General features: G+C 31.9%; 4 protein-coding genes across 4 annotated transcripts; 3 read left to right on the forward strand and 1 right to left on the reverse strand.

Moving 5' to 3' along the window:
• Positions 1 to 116: 116 nt before the first annotated feature.
• On the forward strand, positions 117 to 7,102 carry LOC113396627 (stromal membrane-associated protein 1-like). The gene is made up of 5 exons (XM_026634636.2): positions 117 to 337; positions 3,870 to 4,000; positions 4,385 to 4,563; positions 6,095 to 6,200; positions 6,280 to 7,102. Exons 1-5 carry the CDS (start codon positions 220 to 222, stop codon positions 6,970 to 6,972), a joined length of 1,227 nt encoding a protein of 408 aa, XP_026490421.1. The 5' UTR covers positions 117 to 219; the 3' UTR covers positions 6,973 to 7,102.
• Positions 7,103 to 12,291: 5,189 nt separating this feature from the next.
• LOC113396626 (sister chromatid cohesion protein DCC1) lies at positions 12,292 to 22,024 on the forward strand. Its single transcript, XM_026634635.2, has 5 exons — positions 12,292 to 12,422; positions 18,546 to 18,736; positions 19,350 to 20,158; positions 20,979 to 21,142; positions 21,873 to 22,024. The coding sequence occupies exons 1-5, from the start codon at positions 12,412 to 12,414 to the stop codon at positions 21,976 to 21,978; spliced, it is 1,281 nt and encodes a 426-aa protein (XP_026490420.2). The 5' UTR covers positions 12,292 to 12,411; the 3' UTR covers positions 21,979 to 22,024.
• Positions 12,487 to 15,653, forward strand: LOC113396625 (protein DENND6A). Its single transcript, XM_026634634.2, has one exon. The coding sequence runs from the start codon at positions 12,687 to 12,689 to the stop codon at positions 14,370 to 14,372; it is 1,686 nt and encodes a 561-aa protein (XP_026490419.2). The 5' UTR covers positions 12,487 to 12,686; the 3' UTR covers positions 14,373 to 15,653.
• Positions 16,081 to 18,432, reverse strand: LOC113396628 (mitochondrial import inner membrane translocase subunit Tim23). Its single transcript, XM_026634637.2, has 3 exons — positions 18,109 to 18,432; positions 16,927 to 17,034; positions 16,081 to 16,555 (listed from the first exon to the last, which is right to left on the reverse strand). Exons 1-3 carry the CDS (start codon positions 18,320 to 18,322, stop codon positions 16,296 to 16,298), a joined length of 582 nt encoding a protein of 193 aa, XP_026490422.1. The 5' UTR covers positions 18,323 to 18,432; the 3' UTR covers positions 16,081 to 16,295.
• Positions 22,025 to 22,384: the final 360 nt, after the last annotated feature.

Raw genomic sequence — 22,384 nt, forward strand, 5'->3', positions numbered from 1 at the left:
AACTCATATATATATATATATGAACACTAAAACAAATTATATCCAATAAAAAAAATAAGGATCTTTGTAAAATGTTTTAGTCTCACTTTATCATCATACACCTCATCACTAAGAAACGGCTGTCACTTTTGCTTTATGGTCTGTCTTCTAGTCTTCTACAAATAAGCAGTATTTTACATCCACCCTTTTTTCCCAATTATCAATCGTTTATTCACAGAAATGACTTCTAAAAGTGAAAAAGATCGCGCCAAACAGATCCAGGATCGATGTCAGAATATATTAATACAATTATTGAAGGATGAGGACAATAAATATTGTGTTGATTGTGACGCCAAGGGTGAGCGAATTCTTTTTTTTATATATATTTTTATTTCTTAATACTAGATTTGCTAACTTTCACGGTCAAGTTATACGTGAGAGCAGACAAATTATATATAACAAAAGTTTCCATTTGCTTACAAAATTCGCATGTGAACAAGGTCTTTAAACCTTTACGTTCTGATTTGTGTAAGATTGACTCACGCTATCTACAAATTAAAATATGAGAACGTCGATACCAATAAATTGCAAAATTATTACTAATTATTTCTTAAACAAGCCGAGAAACTAAGAATGAGTCATTAACAATTTCCATCATTGATATAGTATTATTTTTTAAAAAGATTATTTACATTTAGTTTATATTCTTAAAATAAAATAAACAAACAAGATAACAAAAACCCATAACATCATTAAAAGAGGAAATTGAATACATTTCCTATTCTTGGTATCATAACGATGAAGATAAACTGCAGTTGTTATCTTTTATATAAATTGTTATTCATTAACTTAAAAAAGGCAATTCGTAAATATATATTTTTTTATAAATATCCTGTAAGGCAAAGATCTGACTTTATATGTTACATAATTGAATTAGAAATTAAATTGTATATAACAATTAACATAATTTTAAGGATTAATAATAACAAATGTCAATATAAATATAACACCTATGTTATTGAAAACATAATGTATGCAAAATTATGTCTAGGTAAAAACCTGACCTAAATTGGTAGGTTTCCTTCCTTTGTGTATGTTACACCTGTTAGAAGGGGTCAGTGTCAAGCTAAGCCTTTAATGACATCATGCTTTGCTTGATTTCACTCTAGCTCCATTTTTAATACAAAACAGACCAAAAAAAATGATATCTTAAGATTTGTCTAAAAATTTCAGGCAGAAAAAGGGACTAGAGAAGTAGAGGTCTACTAGGCCAACTTTGGATTATATATTTTCAAGTTTGCTACGTAAATTGTATTTCAGGCTAATATAGGTAGAATGTAGAGTGAGCAAAACTAAACGATCTAAAAACTCAGCACTCAATTATTGTTTTCTGACTCACTCCAACCGGTTATAAGCAGATCTAACAGGATATAAATTTAGAAAGGTGACAGATTGGTATACCTATAGGTGATACTATATCTATTAATTATGAAAAAAAATTGAATACTCTTAGATATAATAATTTAGCTGGCAGCTTCGCCATACTGACCTATCCTATGTATCCTAAATCCCATTCTGTAACCCTGACACCAATCATGAAATTTTACATACACATTATGTAAAATTTCATAATTGGTGAAGTTGTTAATTTGTGGTTTCTATTACATTTATAAAGACTAGTTCAGATCTGCTTATAACCAGTTCGATCTAGTTTTGTCACTAACAAACAGTAGCATTGCACAGAGAAAAGGTAGAAAAAACAATGTTAAACATCTCATAATAAAAAACTGTGGAAATTATATTATCAAGTGTAAAGTTTATTTTTTATCTCAATGAAGTACTCTCAGATTTAAACACAGGATGTTATAATAATTATTTCCTTTGCAATTTTGTAAAAAGTACTAGTATTTTGTGATGTAGATATAAATGAAACATTTTTTAATAAAAGGTATTTCAAGTCAAAGTCTTAAATTGAATTTGTTTGAAGCTGTTAAGTGCACCTATCGGGCCTGGATTTAAAGGTCTCGAGGCCCTGAAGCAGCAGAAGAATAGATGCTTTAATTATTATTTTACAAATTAATTTGAACATTTTTATTTCTGTCTGTATGCAATAATTTATTTACTCTTTGTGTAAGTGAGTCTTACAACAGTATCTCTGTTGCCGGGTCCCCCTTTTCCTTCATTTATTAGTATAGATAATTGTTATAAAGAAATATTCTGTAAGCAAAAAGAGATTTTAAGTAATTTGACATTTTAGTAGCTGCTCCCTACAACTCTATGTGCCTCAAATTTTTTTGGAAATTTTAACCATTCCTAACGTCACCAATGCGCCCCCAACCTTGTGTACCTTGTGCCTGTAATTACACTGGCTCACTTGTCCTTCAAACTAGAACACAACAATATAAGCTATTGCTGCTTAGCAGTAGTATATATGATGAGTATTATCTACATAGACAGTCTTGCACAAAGCCCTGTAACAAAAGAAAATGGTAAATTTCATTAAGAATGGATTATTGTTTTAGTCATGATAAGATAAGAAGATGCAGACGGACAGTTAATTTCAAATGTATAATATTAGTATATATGTATATACTTTGTATTAAAAATGCTGTGACATGGTGCCAGTGGTTAGGGCCGAAGTAAATTTAACAATTGGAATAAAATTAACAATTATTTATTTGCCAAATAATTTAGAAAACAATAAAAAATAAAATCTAAAATGACATTAGCTAGACATTATGCAAAAAGAATATTATGCAAAAAGGCATAAGTTATTTAAAAGAAACTGTTCTTTGCTTTAATTCTGATTACCGAATGTAGTTGATATGATTGGCCCTTTTACCACCAGGTCACAGAATGATTCACGCCATTAAGGAGTAATGTCTGATATGAGCATTAAACTGAATCCTTAAAAGATGCCCAGAATAGTTGTCTGTATTAATATTCGTATTGTTTACTTGGTTTTTCCTAATCTCTTATCTAGACTACTACTAGAAATTAAAATATAAGAAACTTTAAAATTAACTTTACATAAAATTTTATTCTATGTTTATATGACAGAATAATATGTCTAATAGTAGATGATTCATCCGAAAAATTTAATTATACCAATCTCACTTCAGAATAAGTATATACCAAATAGACTACAAACATAAAGGATAATTGATTTAATGTATATAGCATGATTATTGTTATACATAGCTATATTTTAACAAGTCACCTTATATCACCGATTTGGTGTTGGCTAGATACCGCATGTTTATAAGATAGTATAAAAATCGAACGTGTCATCATCTTTATACCTACGATGACATCACCCCAGTCATATTCGAATATCATAAAATGATTATAAAAATTAGTAACAGCTATTTGGGCAATAAAATTATTTAATGATGGCAGGTAATACCTCCATCGACTCGATTTACTACGCTAGAAAAGTTTTCGCAGTCAATAGCGACACATTTCACGAACACAAACTAAATTAGTAGCGCTTCAAGTTTGTGCAATGCGCATAGCACAAATTTCGGGACCGCTTGGTCGGGCGGTTTTTGGTTTCTAGCCTACTCTAAATCTATACCTTGCATGTTCTAAAATACTAGCTGAATCTGTGGCTTTAATCGCGCGAAATTTATAAACTGCCTATAGCATACAATCACCCCCCCCCACTTAATCCCCACCGAGGGGAGAATTAATAAAAGTAGCCTATGTCCTTCCATGGGACTGAAATCATCGAAATACCAAATTTCATCTAAATCAGTTCAGCGGTTTAAGCCTCAAGAAGTAACAGACAGAGTTACTTTCGCATTTATAATATTAGTTGGGATGTAAGATTCTGAGTTTGTCTTAGATAGATATACACATACTAATATTAAATGATCTCCATTTTACAGGGCCTCGGTGGGCCTCATGGAACCTTGGTATATTTCTTTGCATCCGCTGTGCTGGTATCCACCGTAACCTCGGCGTGCACATTTCGAAGGTGAAAAGTGTCAATCTCGACTCATGGACCGCTGAACAAGTGGTATGTTATTTAATGAATCTTTATACCTCTATATAAAAGTCAAATTTTTAACTCTTGCTCCCAACAAAACAGCAAAAAATCTTGTTTTATTTTAGGAGGTTTTTGTGGTGTATAACAAATATGTTCAGTGTTAAGTGGTATGAGTCTGTTAGGTGGTGTGAGTGTTAACCCAATGTTAAGGTATTCTTCGCCCATAGACTACCCACCTTCAATGTTACATCAATCTTGGGATATACGTATTTACTTGGATTGTTCCTGAAATAAAATTGGTTCATTCTCCCTTCATAAGCCTGAACAAAACAAAACAAATTGTTGATATTTGACGGACTAACTTCTTTGAACATACCGTATCAATCCAATCAATAAAATACAATATTTTTTTAGGTATATCTTCAACAAATGGGCAACTCCCGCGCTCGTGCCGTCTACGAAGCTAACTTACCTGATTCCTTCCGAAGGCCCCAGAACGATAACGCTTTAGAAACCTTCATCAGAGCCAAGTACGAACAGAAAAAGTACATCGCGAAGGAATGGGTTCCGCCTACTATGCCCAAACTTAACTGGTGAGAATTTACTTTAGTTTAAAAATAATAATAATAATTTTTCTTAGCGCTGTGTTTATATTCGTATAATGTACTCGTTATTGAGCCAGGGAACAGAATGAACTAGCATTCACAAACACTAGTGCAAGTTTTGCAAAATTTGATCGATGGTGACCAAAATCGGTCTGGAGGGTATCATCTGGAGGATATTTACCAAATCACATAACAATTCGAAAAGGAACATTTTTCATTGACGAGTCTGCAAAACGACTATCAAAATGACATCACTCGCGAATTTTTCGGATACGGATAGAAAAAAAGTATGTTGACAAAATAGAAAAATAATACAATCAAAACTTTATACAATTAATACATATTTATTTACCACCTTCGGTGCAATACAATAATGTAATATACAATGGCGGAATTCAATAACAAATAACATTTAGTCAGTCAATAATAAGATTTAACAATTATCGATTTGAAACAATTAGCGAATTTACATACGAAATTATGATGCCAACGGTACGTAAATGCTCGGTATTTGGGGCGGATACGTGCCTTTAATCTGCTCGTGGACTTTTGTAATGCAACATCATAAATTGTCAGAAGAACTGGATCTGCAATTTACGAATCACGAATTTTCACCAATAGATCAATAGCTTTTGACATGCACGTGGTCGTATTCGTCGTCAAAGGCTCGAAGCGGTTATGCTTCACTGCTTAGTGCACTTGTCACTATCGAAGTTAGATTTTTATAATTACAAATGCTCTCCTCACTTAGGGTGTCTTCGGTCACATTAGTGAACTGGATGCTGTTCTCGTTATGATTAATCAGTTATTGTTTGAGTATATAACTATTATCTAAATATGAACAGATAGATAAGGATATTCAGCGTTTTCTAATAAAAATAAAATATATTTAGGTATATATTTTATACCTTTACCTTTACTTGGTGGTACCATTCACTTAACAGATATTCTACCGCAAAACAGCAGTCCATAGTATTGTTGTGTCCGGTTTAAAGAGTAAGCATAACAACAGGCATGAAGTTCATAACATCTTAGTTTTCAAGGTCGATGGTGCATTGACGATGTAAGGGATGGTTAATATTTCTTACAGTGCCATTGTCTATGGGCGGTGGTGACCAATTATAGTTTTTTTTTTTTTTAAATATTGGACAACATCACATACATTACTCTGATTCCAATGTAAGTAGCTAAAGCACTTGTGTTATGGATAATTAGAAGTAAGGACGGTAACACATACACCCAGACCGAAGACAACATAGAAAATTAATGAACTTTTTCTACGTCGTCTCGGCCGGGAATCGAACCCGGGACAGTGGCGTACCCTTGAAAACTGTTGTACACACTACTCGACCACGGACGTCGTCAAATAGTCACCATTTGCCAATCAAATAATATGATAATGATATTATTTTAACTTGAAGTATTTTATTTTAAACTAAACAATGTTATGTTTATCAATTGTTGCAAGTAATTTGTTCTAGATATTCACTTTTAACATTATTACACATTACTGGTTTAGGGATAAAGAAATAGATGAAGAATTAGAGAAACAAAAACGCAAAAAGCGGGCCACAACGTCAGGCTTGGGACCTCTACCAGCGCCATCTGCTGACAAGAAATATAACGTATGTATAGTATTAACGACGATAAATAGGAAAAAAATAATGGAACACATTTTAAAATTATCTTAAATCCAATTTTCAGAAATCTGACGTTATACCAAGTCTGCCGAAACCTATATCAGTAAGTCCTAAATTAGGCAGAAACACACCTACACACCAAGCAGATACTAGTAAAACGTCAAATGGATCAGCTGATCTCCTTGGATTGGACACCATGAAACCAGAGCCGAAGACATCCAACAACGACGACATATTTTCAAATTTCTTTTCAGCACCACAAGAGAAACCAGCTGAACCAAAACCGGAAGAACTGAAACCTGATCTCAAAACAGAGGAAGAGAATTTCTTCAAACAAGCGGCACCAACAGAAAAGGAGAAATCTAAGCTTACGAAAGATAGTATTTTGGCATTGTACAGTCAAACACCGACGAATACTTTAGCAAATCAATTTAATCCTGTCCAACAAGTCCAGCCCGGAGGCTTCGCATTTGGAACAGCTTACCAAACCCCAGCTTACAACAATATGGCAATGCCTAATGGAATGCAATTCAATCAATTCCAACCAATGCCAAATCAATTCCAACAGCCATTCCCGAGTCAAATGCAACAGCAGCCTCTACAAAATGTTCAACCGTTCCCCCAAAACCAGCAATTTTTCAACACTCAACCCACTCAACCGCTATCACAACAATTTAGTGGTCTTAACTTAGGACAGAATTTCGCTAATGCTTTTCCGCCAAACCCTAATGTCGCAAGCAATACAACTTGGCAATAAGGTTTCAAGGAATGAATTCATGGTTTATATTTCGTTGTGCATTATAGATAACGCATTATTCAGCGTTTGTTCTATCACGGCTGATATCCACAGAATGGGTTACGATACAATGTTCAATAATATTTAAAATGTTAACTGACTAAATCCAGGGTGCCGAAGATATGTAAAAATATGCAATGTTTAAGGCATACGTACTGCATTTAAATAAATATGTATAAAGTATTATCAAATTTCATAATATTAAATAATTTCTTGTTGAATAAATTATTACATTATAAGTAATAACAGTTATACTAAAAATTTTGTACAAATTTGTTTAAATAGTGTATTGTGTCTTCAAAACATGACATGCGTTTAGTAAATTTTCTAAAAGGCAAGCTCGTTAGCCTTTTCTAATAGTGTGATATCATATTATAAATATCTTCATTACGATTAAATTTGTACAAAACAAACGGAACAAAACATAACTAATTAATGGTAACTTTTCATACAATAATATTAACTAAACCGGTTTTTACTGAATGTTAATTTCTGAAACGATGAGCAAAGTCAAATTTAGTCTAAAGAATGAAGTTTCATTTGTCGCGTTTGACTGACCTGACTTCCTGACTTCAGAAACTGGCGTATAAACAAGTACTAGATCAATAAATATATACTAGTTAATACATTTTTATCTATTAAAATTAGAAACCATTTCTCAGTTTATTACATATATAGAAAATCGATAATTATTTAATAATTTTATTATTATATATATATATATATACGATTGTCTAAATAATAAGGTAGTTTATTTTATTTTTGATTATGCATTGTACAAATTTAATTGTAATGCTCAATTTATTATTGCGAACAGGTTAATAACATAGACAATAAACATCGTAACGCATTCTCTTACGTCAAGGGACTTTATATTTTCTTTTATACATACATATAATTTATTATAGCTACCTTTGTGTGTAACTGGTGATAATATTTAGGTTATTTTAAGCACCGAGAGAAAAATATATACAGCTTATTCCAATCGAAGATTGAATAAAGATAAGCATACCTTATATTTACATATACCATACAATTTGCAAAAACTCTGCTCTATTATGCACTACAAACTTTCTTTATTAATGTAACTTAATTTATAACACAACACTATGTCTTTTAACTATTTATAGTTACTTTTATTTTTCTGCCTTTCAGGACGCCATTTTTTCACGAATTCATAATGTGTACCATAGAGTATTTAATGATATCATGTGAATTTAACGTCAAAGTTGTTTATCTTTACTCCACCTGTGATGGGATATATTATTAAATTAAATATAATTGATTTGTCTTGTAATAAATATGTAATTGTTTATTCAATTTCTTGCATACTTTGGATAAATGTATTAATTAATTGTTTCATTTATTTGGAATAGATTAGAAATTAATTTATATAATGATGATGTATAGTTACTTAGACTCACAGTATCTCGGTGTATAATTCACTTTGAAGCTTAATTTACTATTCGTATGTGTATTGTGCAGTTATTTTGAAAAAAAAAACCTATTTTTTCCGTATATACAATAATAGAATTTATTTTTTTAATTACGTTTTTACACGTTTTTTTTAGTATTATCTTGCACTGTTAAGACACAGGTAGTGTGATGTTTGTGTTTATGTATGAGTAATTATTTACGCTATTATATAAATTCTAAAGATTAGTTTACTATTGTTTTGAAATAATCAACATGATGTCTATTCAGCCCATTTTCAACAGCAGTGAGCAATGTGACAAATATGTCCAATGAAGGAGCCTTGGATCGTGACCTAAGATTGCGGGAACCGAAGAAACTCGATCGAGTTCACCGTTTAGTTTTCAAATAATTTGTGAGTTTCACTGTGGGCTTGGTGGGGAAGGAAAACATTGGGATTCAGATGAAATAACAAGAAAAGCCTATGCCCACCTGTGGGCATAGAATGTGGGTCACATTCATAGGTTGTTAAGGAAAGGGCTGAATGTAATTTGGTATTCATAAAACATACAAAAATTTGATCAGGGACAATAATAATTGTATTAAAATCCGAGAAACATTTAGAGTATGCTTAATATTACTTTTTAACTTAGTAGAATATTTAATTTGCATAGAAAAGATAATTGTAATAAGGTTGGATTTGTCAACTTTAGTTAAGATATTTTAGGAAAATATTAGAGTTGTAACGAAGTATTTGGTTACTATTCGGTATTCGGCAAATTAAGACATTCGGCCAAATACTAAATATTAACTATTCGACCGGTTTATAATTTTACGGTTTGCGTTTCAATTTTCGAACCCGCATCAATCAAGCCGAAAAATTTGGAAGGATATTCGGTATCAGGCCGAATATACTATTTGGCAACATGAAAAATATACTATTTATGCTTTATAATTGCTACTATAAAGTAGACCTCGACTACTACTAGACCACACATTCTTCATATTTAATTTTGAAATCCAAATGTTTGCTATAAGTTTAGATAAATAATTGGGCTCTTTACATTTTTCCTTTGTTTGCCTATGAATTTCCTATGAAAGGGTATTGTGTCTGAAATGTGACATAGAAAAGTAGCATTTACATTCGCGTAAAGTTTAAAAAAAAAATCTTGTTGATGGTCGATAGACTTATAGAAATATTTGCCAGAGTATGCCCTGATTGAATGTCACATTTAATTATTTTGGGTTATAAATATTTCGTCTGAATATTACTTAAGAATTTCGAGAACAGTAATACTTGCGCTAACTGTAAATGCTCATTTTAATTTCCCTTTATAATTGAAAATGTTAAAAAAAAACTATTAAATTTGATATTAAAACGTGCTACGAAGTAGTTGTATATCATAATTAAAAATATTTACCCTTTAGCGTTGGGATCAAAATACAACTGTGGTCGGTACGTTACGCATTCGTAACATAGAGTTGCAGCACGAATAACTTCGACGCGATTTCGTACGTCAAGGTTTCCCAATACCACAGTGCCGGTGAGCATACTATGTTTTCTTCGTATCTCTACACTGACGTCGCAATATTTCCGTAACTTTTTTTTTGTTCTATGTGCTTAACTAGATAGTTGAAAACAATTTGCCTCTAGGTATTTTTTTTATCAAGTACTGTCATATTTTAAAGAACAATTTTCTTTCTATTGAAAAAAAACACCGCCATATTTTTATTAAAATAAAACTTAAGAAATCATTTATTCAAGTTGAAAGAACTGGAAGGATCGTGTTAAAATATAATATTTGATGCTATTTGCATTTAGATAATGAAAAATATCTATAATTTTTAAACACACCACAGTGTTGCAATGACTGAATATTTTGAAGTTTTTGAAGCTTCAATACATTTGCTATTTAAAAACCAAGTTTGATGTGTTTAGTTGAAATGTAGTTACAGGTAAAATATTAATATTTTAATTAGTTGGGCCACCTGTCATATTGGCATTTTGGCTACTCAAATCTGTATTTAATTTTCAAATAAATATAATGCCCATAGTCAAAATATCTTTTATTCATTATCCAATTTAGAAATAGACTAATTTTTTTATAAGTCTTCGTCGATAATCATTGAGTTATCATCTACTCTAACACAAAACGCAATATCTAACGTTTTGAAGTGTTAATGATCCAAATCAAATAAATTTTATTCAACTAACTACCACCGTTTCGGAAAGCAGCCTCCAGCGTGAAGAAACAGCAAGAAACTCGCATAATTGCTCTTTTCAAATAAACAGATTTCCAATGCTGTTTTTTACAATTATTAGTGTCCTGTGATGGAACCCGAGCCTAAATCAAGGCGTTTTTTTTTCTTAAAAGTACTCTTTTAATGAATAAGATTTATTTATTTTGTCTTAATAAATTTTGTAAATGGTAAATTGATTACATTTCCCGGTATCTTATTATATATGCGTATACCATTGCCCAAAAACGTCCTCTGTACCGTATGCAAACGGAAAGTATGGGTTACAAGTTTATTGTTATTTCTTATATTAATAGTATGTATATCAGCTTATATGGAATACTTTTGTATATTCTTCTGTATAAACACTATATTATCATAAATATATTGTGAAGCAGCCGTTAATACACCTATTTTTTTAAAACCAGTTTAATTATAGACTCAAGAGGCATAACATCTTGGGGATTATGGTTGGTATGATTGTGACTTATGGCTAGGAACCGAATGATAAAGTGACCCATATCCTCGTCTCGACTACGAGTAGTAAATAAAAAAGCATTTGTATATATCGCTGAAGATTAGTTCCCAGTAGAAATCGCATACTATTTTTGGAGTTAAATATGAAATTTTTTACCTTATCGTTCGCTTGCTTTCGTTCTTTTTGTTTGAGGTCTGTGCATTTTGTAAGCTCTGAAAATAAGGATTTACAGCCTGTCTGGTTTGATTTGCCTGCCTGTCTGAAAAAAGGCTTCCATGGGAATACATCTGATTGATGCGATTAAAAAAATATATATTTGTCCACTCGAATCGCTTAGGCGATAGATATAATTCTTGATCTTTATGTATGATCAATGGCGTGGGTCACTACTTATATATATATTATAGTATATATTTGTTAAATAACGATAATGTATAGAGGTATGAAAATAAACTAACAACTACCTAACATGGAACGAAAAGTGGGGATCCAAAGAGAGTAATATTCTTTTATCTCTTTTTTTAATGTCTCCCTGTAACCTGACATAATTGGACAGACTAGAGGAAGGAAAATAGAATGAAATGTGTGAAGAATGAGTACTTAACTGACAATAATAGTTAAGAACTTAGTCACTTTTTTCAGTGTCTTTATGTACATTTGACAGAGATAAATGGTACAGGAAAACACTGCGCAACACTAACCCTAAATACATGGGATTAAGTCTTGGGACAAACAAATAGTTAAGGTAATAAAAATAATTATCTTTGTATTAATATGTAATATATTATGTTTAAATTATAATATAACATCTTTGTCATTTGTTTCAAATCTGCTTTATATATAATAGAAAGAGTTGTGGGTACAAACAAATTTGTTCTTTTTAATTAATAAATATTTCTATTACCTGAGCTTTATAACAACCTATCCATTAATAATATCAACAAAAATCCAAATCTATTTGGAACTGAAACGACACTAAAAACTTAAAAATATTGTCAGTGATATACATTAAATGTATTTTATATTTATTCGTAAAATGTAATATTAATACGCAATAATACACATAATTATTATAAATTTTACGTTACGTTACAATTTTAAATTTACAGAGCGTAAAATGGAATGTAATTAACCAAATAAGTATAAAGTGTTTTGCTTTTAAGTTTTGTAGCTGTTAATAACTTTTTTAAACAGTTTTTATACATTACTTAGCTTTGTTAATTTGTTTTAGGAAAGTAATCAATATTATTTTAACCTATAATATATTTGTGATGGAGACTAGGTAAGATACAAAAATCATTTCATTTAAACTATCTTTCATGTCTACTTAAGACTTTAGTTCAGTTTTGGCGCGCGAGGCCATGTTGACGGAACAGCTGTTGTCGCTACAAATCTTTTAATTCTCGTATTTTAATTTTTACGTGCTGTGGACAAAAAAAAACGCTTATGTCAATATAAATAATGTTATTAACATGTTAATATGTTTTTATTAACTAATATCATACGTAAGAATTCGTACAAAATGTTTAAAGAATAGTAAACAACAATGGCTTGTGGTATGGAAAGTTATGCGTGCAGTGACATTACGACATTGGAAGAACGGGAGTTTAATGCGAAATGGAGCAGGTTTTCCGATTGGCTTCATTGCATTTGTGTTGTAACATTCGACTTGGAACTCGGACAGGCGATGGAAAACGTTTATCCCCCGGGCGTGAAATTGACAGATCAGGAGAAATGCAATATTTGTTATTTAGCTTTTCCCGATTCGAATTCTGGTTGTATGGGAGACACCCAGTTCCACGTTAAATTGCGTTCCCTTGCACCTCTCACGCGACAACAATTACGTTATAACGAGGAAAGTGTGCCAACGCTTCGGGCCGATTCAACGCATTATTGGGGCTTCGTATATTTCCGTCAAGTAAAAGATCCATCTTTACCAAGAGGATATTTCCAAAAAAGTATAATATTGCTAACGCGGCTGCCATTCATAAATTTATTTTATAAGGTTATTCAATTAATAGCACCCAAACACTTTGAAGATGGAGAGAGAAGTTTGGAGGCTGCTTGCCATGATATAAATAGATGGCCGAGACTTGATGCCGGACAGAATACATTACTGCCTGTATTAGGAAGTGTATTTCAGTCATATATACCGAATCAACAAACCGGAAAAGTATCAAGGTCAGACATCATTAAGCAAGTGCATTCTCCGAATGTGCCTCACATATTGGTATCAATTCAGGATGTTAATGTCTTTGATGCTCTATCTAGTCTAATATCACATCTACATTTATTATGGGAGCTTGTTTTAACAGCCGAGCCTATAGTTGTCATGGCTAGTTCACCGACAGAATGTTCAGCTTTAGTGCAAGCTTTGACATATCTCATTCAACCTTTGCCATATTCAGCAGAGTACAGACCATATTTCACAATACATGATAGTGAATTTAAAGAATTCACTCGTAAGCAATTTAACCCACCTTGCGTAATATTAGGTGTTACCAATCCATTCTTTACAAAAACATTGCAACATTGGCCTCACACTATAAAATTAAGTGATACATCTATCAAGACCAAGTTACGGAAAGTAGGTAATATGAAAAACTTAGACACAGCTCCGGGGGTTTATACTCAATACAAACCATTTTTAGAAAAAGATAAATCTATAATCAAAAAACTTCATAATGGAATTAGGACTGACCGGCCATCGGAAGTACAGACTGCGATGGTAAAAAGACATTTATTAGAATTGACCCAAAGTTTTATGATTCCATTAGAAAGATACATGGCATCATTGATGCCATTACAGAAAAATATATCACCTTTCCGCGCACCACCTATCCCAAATCCCTTTAATCCTGAAGATTTTTTTGCTACACTACAACATGCTGGACCTCATTTGACAACAGGGATCAAAGGTGATTGGATCGGTTTATACAGAAACTTTTTTAGGACACCTAATTTCAGTGCATGGTTCCATGAGCGTCATAGCAACTTGACAAATAAGTTACATGCATTACAACTGGAATCTTTGGCTGAAAGTGATCTCAAGAAATGGTCAGTTGGGAAAAAAGAGGTGGAAATTGTTGATATGGTTTTAAAGCTACGGGAAGTTTTGAAGAGTGACCCTCCTGTGGCGGACAATACTCGGACATTGTTAGCGAGGAGATTGGAGGACTTGAACTGTATTCTGCCGGAAGATATGAAGTCTATTTTAAATGCAGCTTCGTGACATACAGACTGCTGCACCTCAGGGCTGAGAGGTTGTAGCAACGACTGCAAAATTCAGTTGAAGAATACTTACTATAGGACTGTTGCTTGTGTGTAATATAATCAGCCAAATTATTTTAAAAATAGTTTATTTTCCTACACATAGTTTACTTACACAGAGTTATGCTATTTTTTTAAACAACTACAATAATTATATCATCTTTATAAAAAAGTTGATATCTTCCTAATAATAATCAGTCTTTCCAGTTGAATTAATATTTGTATGCCTACTTCTTGTTGATGTGTGCTATCATTTTAGTTTTAAACTAATTAGTTTAATTGTGATTGTAAAAATTTATGGAATATCCTTTGAGTACATTTTATTGATCTCTAGTGAGTGATTCACTAGTAAACTCGAAGTTAACCTTTTTGTATTGGCCCAACATTTCAGAGGTAAAGTCAGTTTGTTCCACTACTGATGTAATTCTGACAATGAGCAAATAAAAATAAATATGATTATTGCTAAAATGTTAATATGATATATTTAATATTATGGAGTACCACCTACATTGCAATAATAATAATTATTTTAGATGTAAATTTGGTCCAGATATGTTTGTATTGTCTATGTATGGTCTTTTATTAGTTCCTCGGTGATCATTTGATCCCTTATCAGTTGTTATCATAACACAAGATAATAAATAATTCCAATGTCAATTTTATTGTTCCATGCTAAAATAAGAAGCTGTCAAATCTAAATTAGAATATTAAGAAAACTCTTTAATATCAAATAATACTAATAAGGCAAAGAAAATTAAATAATTAATTGAAATCATTGCAACTATATCTTGCTAAATTTTTAACATCAAAAATCAAACAATATGAACCAATTTGAACCACTTTTATGAAAATTTACAGTAAAAATGATGTACTTGAGAATTAGATTTTGTTGTTGTTGAGTATGATTTACTGCGTATATTATAATTATTGAAATATACTCTTCCTTTTTTATGTTAGTATAATTTTAAACCATGTTTTTAAGCAAGGTAAATGAATAAGTTTTATAGAAAGTTAAATGAAGTTCAAATATTTACGAAATTTAATTATATGTAAAATTATTATGCCTTTGGAATCTCTAAGAAATGTCTGATATATTTGATATGAAATCCATCCAAATTTTAAAGTAGTTATGATGTGATGATAAACTGCAAGAAGCAATGATAAAGCTTATCTCGTTTCTTTAAGTTGATGTTTTGGATTATATAATGATTAAATGTTAAGTGGCTTATCAAATATATAAAAATATTAATTATTATATCGTACTGGACTGATCGAAATGCTTATTTTTTTTTTTTATAATTGGTGCCAAATTTTCTTGTATACATTTTAACTATATGCAAATCGCAATTTTGTGATATTCAAATCGATTAAAAAATTTCATCTAAAACTTAACATTGCTTGTTTTCTGATTTAGCTAAGTATGAATATTGTTAGTATATTGTCATGGATTTCTTTAAATTTAATATTTGCTCAACCTTGTGTTTGTGTGTCAACATCAACCTCCACTTTATATGTAACATATCCCATCGTAATAATCCTCATATTCCATTATAGAAGATAATTTAAATAGAATATATTTTTAATGTATGTTGTAATTACACAGCTCCCAGGATTGCACTTATAAGGATATGTAAATATAGACAATGTAGATTAAAAATTAAACTATAATATTTTCAAACAAATTCTTTTATTTATTAATGGCTTGGATTGACTCCTGACTCAATATAGGACTCAGAACCGGTCAGGATAACATTCCAGATGCACTAGACTAGACAAGTGAACAGGACATGGTTTAAATAAATCCTACATACACTTGAAAGATTCTTAGGTGCTGACGATGTAACGTAACAATTAAATCTATTATTTACATGACTAACAGGCGGTTTCACATTCTGATATATCTTGCTTTACTCCATATATTATCATTATCGGTTATTAGGGTATATAGTCCTGCTAAGGTTATTCCGGCAGCTGCACCTAAGCCCATTGAGCGGAGACCAGCTGTGCTTTTGTAGAGAATTCCAGTAGCCGTTGCAGCAATGAATGTGTTGGCGGTATCTTCTTTATCACGGAGCCAAGTAACTCCAAGGGCAATACTTGAATAAAATGAAGCTAAGATACCTAAAGTACAACCTGTTGTTGTGCCTGTAAATAAGACAAAAAAAAAATTGTCATATTCAACTTTTTGTTTAGCAAAATTTTCGAATACTGTTTATCAATACACATATTTAAAAAGGATTTAATGTTAATGGTTCAGGTTTTAATTTTTAGGTTATTTTTAAGAATAATAATTAAAATTTTTATTCAGAAAAAATAATAAAATTTATAATTTCTTTATTAAATTTAAGAATTAAAATAACATAAATAACTCCTTTAAACTGAAAATAAAAAGAAAGCAATCAAAACCGGCATCTCTGCTTATATGTTAAATAAATTATAAAGTAAGAATTCCAATAATTAAATTCAACAAAATTATAAGTACATTAAAAGAAATCAATCATATTGACAATACTGACCTTGTTTCATTACATAGTTAATTAATTGTGTCCTGCGAACTTTGCCCGTTTGCCCTGCCAGAGTTGTTGCTCTTAATCCTTTGTAGAGACCAGCCATACCCCCTAAACCTGAAATTAAAACAGATTCATTTATTGAAAATGTCTTTTGAAAGTATATAGCAAGATTATCAATACCCTAAAAGTTATTGTTAGCCTCAACAACTACCAATCAAATACATGCTTTGTAACATTATTTATATTATGACAATATGTATATTTTCTACAAAATAATAAATAAAACAAGGCTACATCCCTCTTAATAATTTGTTTTATTAATTTATATACTAAAAAATTCTTCATTATTATATGTACTTCATTATTATTTTGTTATTGTTTAGTTTTAATTTTTAAATTTATCTATGATAATGCAAAATACAATGTTTTCCAAGCTTAGTTAAAACTAGTTACTAGTTATTGGTTAAAAAGTTAAAATCAATATTTAATATGAGTATTTATAAAGAAATCAATTATTTTCTTATATATTCATAGTTTAACTTCCAATTAAATCATATTCTTTTTTTATAACATCTTATCTTCAGGTCAGTATAACCAATAGATTATATTTTAAGAGTTTAATACCATTTCAGAAGTTTAATAAACTTACTGATGTTTAGTCTTGTCTTCTATAGAATAGCAATTGTATAAATGAATGATTATTGTTAGCAATATTTACACAGTAGTGACAATACACTGTTGTCACTTATTTGTGTTGTAGTGACAAAATATTGTTTACATTTTCATATTTTTTGTAAGCAGTATAATATGATTTGTGCCATTGTAAATGCAAACTAAGATAATATGAACTATCAGGCATCTATTTTGTTAATTTATTAGTTGCAAGGGGTGATAACTGGATTTTATAAATAATGTACATTATTGTGTGTTATCAAACTCTTTGCTAGGAGAGTTGTTTAATAATTAACAATTGCAGTTTATCTAAACAGATATCTATCGAGTTAGTCTATTGTTCATTCTATGAATTAGACAAACATGTAGCGAAAAGTGCTGTATATATTATAGCACTTTTCGCTCATTACCTGCAAAACAATTAATTAATGCCATGAGCAAATTTTATTAATTATTACGTAAATTGTTAAGACTAAGAGGTTGCTTCCTGATATAAATGTATGTAAATATATTTACCTGAGCCTGACATAAATGACATTCCGATAATGGGTAAAGCGACATTCGATCGTCTCGCAGTCGAAGCCATGTGACTCTCATCAGGGTATAAGAATTCTGGTTGCATTTTCGGTATATAGTGCGGGTCGAAGTTAAGATAGGGCGAAAGGTTTGCGCTGGTCGATTTCTTCTCCTCATTTTTATTTATCGGTATTATATCACTAAATAACGACATTTTCGTTTCTGTACACTAAATTGGCTATACTAAAACTAATATTCGTAATCCTGCAATCACGCAGTAAATTTACAAGGGTCAAATTCAAATGTCATACGAATTGTCATTATCAACACACTGACATATTTTTACCACAGATTAAAATACATAAGAACAGATTAGATAACTAATTTAATTGATGAAAATATTGCCTTATGACATAATATATAATGTTTTGTTATAGAGAAGAAAGAACTTCGGACGATGTTAGAAAAGTTATAAAAACAGCTAAACTCCATGAATCTGAATTAACAGAAACAACTCAGGTCTTACAATTTCCGGGTCCTGATCAACAAAACCACAATTTAAGACTGATGCTTTTAGATGATAATCTACTTAAGGAAATCGAAGCAGGAAACCAATTAATATTCAAAGGTACATTAATAAAAGTTTAATATATTTTTTATTTTTATTACTTTCGTCAGTGACATACAATTACATAATGACGACAATAATTAATAAATTATTGTCTGTTGCAAGATCTTAATTAAAGTTCGCTGTTAACGTGTTATTTTCGAAGAACTATATCGTTAGGCAATTTACATGACGTGTAAAAGTCTCATAATACTGAAATAAAATCAAATGCCTAGTTAATAATAAATAAAAAAATTCTAGTGGCTAGCTTATAAGGCTGCAAAGTCTGAGATTCTGGGTTCAAATCCCGATCTGAGTCGATAACTCAAAGGTTTGGCAGTGTTTACATTCGGCTTTGTGATATCACACTGGTTATGGCAGTAAGACATAGGGAGCGCACTTGTGTTTGTTCACACAGAGAGAACTATAATATGTCCTGCACAGTTGGTCTACTTGTGGCCGTCGCCGAAAGTAGTCGAGAGAATGTGATCACTTTTGCTAAAGATACGTGGATTGTCAAAACTTATAAGAACAAATCCATGACTGGCACATACAGTTTTGTGCACCCTTGCCGAACAAGTTTGAAGTTTCTATTTTTTTTTTGCTTGAAAGGACAACATGTTTTATTTTTTAGGTGACACAGATGAAAATGCCGTTTTATGTACGAGCAATAAAACGTACGACATTAAAGAAGCTGAGACTTCGAACAGCTTGCTATTGGTACCCGATTTGCTTTTCGCTGCTTCAACGGGCCTCGATGAAACTAACGCTAATAATTCCATGGAAGCCGACTCAGATTCATCGTTTGAAAGATCAAATACCAGCTTAAACCAATCTGCCGAATGTGATGAAGAAAAAACGCCCAGAAATATCGTATTCAAAGACATTTTGGACACATTCTTTACCTATTACGAGCTAAAGCCTTGTAAACCACGCCTGTCAAAACTGAGAAAACTATTAGAACCAACGAAGTATCGAGGATCTGAACTCGAGTATTCGGTCGATAAATCGAAGTTGCTGACTTACGATGCGATTTTCGATCAAGTGCAGTCATCCAGAGAGGAGTTGGATGAGGAGCTAGTCAAGATTCAGGCGATTAAAATCGATGAACATTATCGATTACTGGAATTCGATTATGAATTCCGAGTCCTTTCCTACTTGTTGGACTTAATCGATGAAAATTCCTGGTCATTGGATAAAATATCAAAGGAAGTGACGCTGGAGAGTTTGAAAGATCTCGTTCCGGAGTGTATATTGAATGCAATGTTTATGTTTTATTCAGAAGAATCTGTTATCGAGGATGGAGTACAGTATTATCGCTATAAGGAAAACAAAGTGTGCAGGTTTTTGGCGAGAGTGTTGCTAAAAAGTGCGGGAAAATTCAATTTGGTTGAATTCTTGCAAGCTTGGAGAGATTCAGTGCCTGAAGGGATGGCGACTGATGTAAGGTTATTTTTATTGTAATTAAATATTAGTGCCAGTACCGTACACGGCTTTGGCTATTCTGTAAGAATTCACTTTGTATCTCACTTATTTCAAACACAAATTTCTAATACTAGTCTCAACGTCGGTACTCGTGAGTTCAGTGATAGGACTTTATATAGGTCTGCGTGGTTCGTTAAAACATATTACAAAGCTAAATTTAATACTTTGCACAGTGGATCCCCGGCAATCCGACGAACGCAGTGTCGGACTATCGAATTTGTCGGATTATAGAGTACTGCCTAAGAGTAAGACCCCAGTAGTACGGATTTTTTACAAAAGAGTACCTTCTAATCCGAAAAATTACATATCCAATAATAAGATTCTATATGTTATACTCTAAAGTATATAGAAATGATCATATCACATGTCGAATTCAAACTAAGCAATCGGAATCAATACAAAAACGCGTCGAGCACAGTAGTGGTGGCGCACAGGTTGCAACCTGCTCAATCAAGCATTATCTACATAAGCGAAGAACGTCAAAAGAATATTCAATAGTAATCGACATGTCGTATTACAGGGGGGGGGGGGATTAGCCGGGGGCCGGATTACCGGGAGTCCACTGTATTTAAAAAGGAGATGAGTCATAAAGGACTTAACATCTTAGATCCCATTTATGGCTTTTAGTTTTTGCCATGCCTTTGCCATGCCATTCCAATCAGATAGGAACCACGTTAAGAATCCTATGTGCTTGCATCTTAAAATTAGCAATTTAATAAAAAAGTTTTGGTAATTTTTTGCCACAAGTTCTACAGATTGAACTGATTTTTTTTTCCAGGAATCCTTGTTAGCCGGTATAGCTCTGGTTGACAAAACATCAACACCCCAAGTTGTATGGGGTTTTTCAGAAAATGATCTGCCCGAAGATATAAACCAAAGGTTCAAAGTTCTATTTCAAACGAAGGCAAAATGGACCGTCAGTGAAATATCGCCATACATTGAGTAAGTATATACATTTTCAATAAATTAAGACATATTATGATTTAGTAATGATTAGAGTTGCGCTGCGAACTTGTTTTACCGAATACATAGTATTATCCGGTTTTAAGTTTGTCAAACCGAGTATTCGGCTAAGTTTCAGTATACTTTAAAGTTAGCTAAAGTTGAAAGTGAAACAATGAATTATTGAAGTTACTATAAATAAAACCTTACATAGGGAAAACAAGTGTTATTTCGGTTAAAATGTTTGATTTTTTAAAAATTTTCTCTTAAATGCTCACTTCTCCAAAATTTGCTAGCGAGGCGTTATGTCCGGGGAGCGCTAAGGTCCATTTTAAGGTCCAGATTCGGATATTCATATATTGAAATTTCTATAGTGGCATCTCGAACGTGTGGCGTCGACCTTAGTTGTAACGTGACGATATGATCCATTACATTACTACAAGAATTCTCACCTTTAAACCCTTTTTTTGATGAATAGTCGTTACTTGTATCGAATTAAGTCGGTTGAGTACAAAGACCGAGAAAAACACCGAGTTCACCGAGTAGTAAGCGAGTAGTCGACACATCTTAAGTAACTAGCAACTCGTCCAAATTTACAATTCTAGTCTTCAAGAGTAATATATTTTTAATAATTGGTGATTTTTTTCTGTTTCAAACGTCGTAAAATTTTTATTATGTGAGAAGGAACGAACGATCGTGAGACTCGTTAAATAGTTTAATTAATTTTCAGATTGTACGCCACAGAAAAGTTGAACGTGAACGCGTTGTTAACGAAGCATGCGCGCGCATCCACTCAAGATGGCGTCCGAGTGTTCTCAGCGAAACACATGAAATGATATTTATTTGTTGTACATTTGATAGAAAATATAGTTTTGGTTAAAAAGAACATTTATTTTTATTTTATCTCTTCTAATGTTATAAATGCGGAAGTAACTCTGTCTGTTACCTCTTTACGCTTAAACGGCTGAAACGATTTAGATGAAACTTGGTATGGAAATAGTTCGAGTCCTGGGGAAGAATTTAAAAGTTAGTTTTCATCTGGAAAATCATCCATTAGGAGTATGAAAAAGGGTGTAAAAGTTGTATGGGCAATCAATCAATATATGTATGGGGGTGAAATGGGGCAAACTGGGGATGAAAGTTTGTGTGCTATAAAGTTTTACAAATTTCGCGCGGGTTCGGCTAGTTTTTCTATAAGTGTTATTTAAGGATAGTCACGATGCTGTAGTTAGATGCAAAATA

Source organism: Vanessa tameamea, chromosome 25 (assembly GCF_037043105.1).
Source record: "Vanessa tameamea isolate UH-Manoa-2023 chromosome 25, ilVanTame1 primary haplotype, whole genome shotgun sequence".
Taxonomy (NCBI): domain Eukaryota; kingdom Metazoa; phylum Arthropoda; class Insecta; order Lepidoptera; family Nymphalidae; genus Vanessa; species Vanessa tameamea.

Bases quoted from the DNA above. Each gene is read 5' to 3' on its own strand.
- LOC113396628 (XM_026634637.2), bottom strand. From the start codon at position 18,322: ATGTCGTTATTTAGTGATATAATACCGATAAATAAAAATGAGGAGAAG. The intron at 17,035-18,108 runs GTAAATATATTT...TTTTAATTTCAG, and splicing joins GTCATTTATGTCAGGCTCAG to GTTTAGGGGGTATGGCTGGT. The intron at 16,556-16,926 runs GTCAGTATTGTC...TCTTATTTACAG, and splicing joins TAACTATGTAATGAAACAAG to GCACAACAACAGGTTGTACT.
- LOC113396627 (XM_026634636.2), top strand. From the start codon at position 220: ATGACTTCTAAAAGTGAAAAAGATCGCGCCAAACAGATCCAGGATCGA. The intron at 338-3,869 runs GTGAGCGAATTC...TCCATTTTACAG, and splicing joins TGTTGATTGTGACGCCAAGG to GGCCTCGGTGGGCCTCATGG. The intron at 4,564-6,094 runs GTGAGAATTTAC...TTACTGGTTTAG, and splicing joins ACTATGCCCAAACTTAACTG to GGATAAAGAAATAGATGAAG.
- LOC113396625 (XM_026634634.2), top strand. From the start codon at position 12,687: ATGGCTTGTGGTATGGAAAGTTATGCGTGCAGTGACATTACGACATTG.
- LOC113396626 (XM_026634635.2), top strand. The intron at 20,159-20,978 runs GTAAGGTTATTT...TTTTTTTTCCAG, and splicing joins CTGAAGGGATGGCGACTGAT to GAATCCTTGTTAGCCGGTAT. The intron at 21,143-21,872 runs GTAAGTATATAC...ATTAATTTTCAG, and splicing joins GAAATATCGCCATACATTGA to ATTGTACGCCACAGAAAAGT.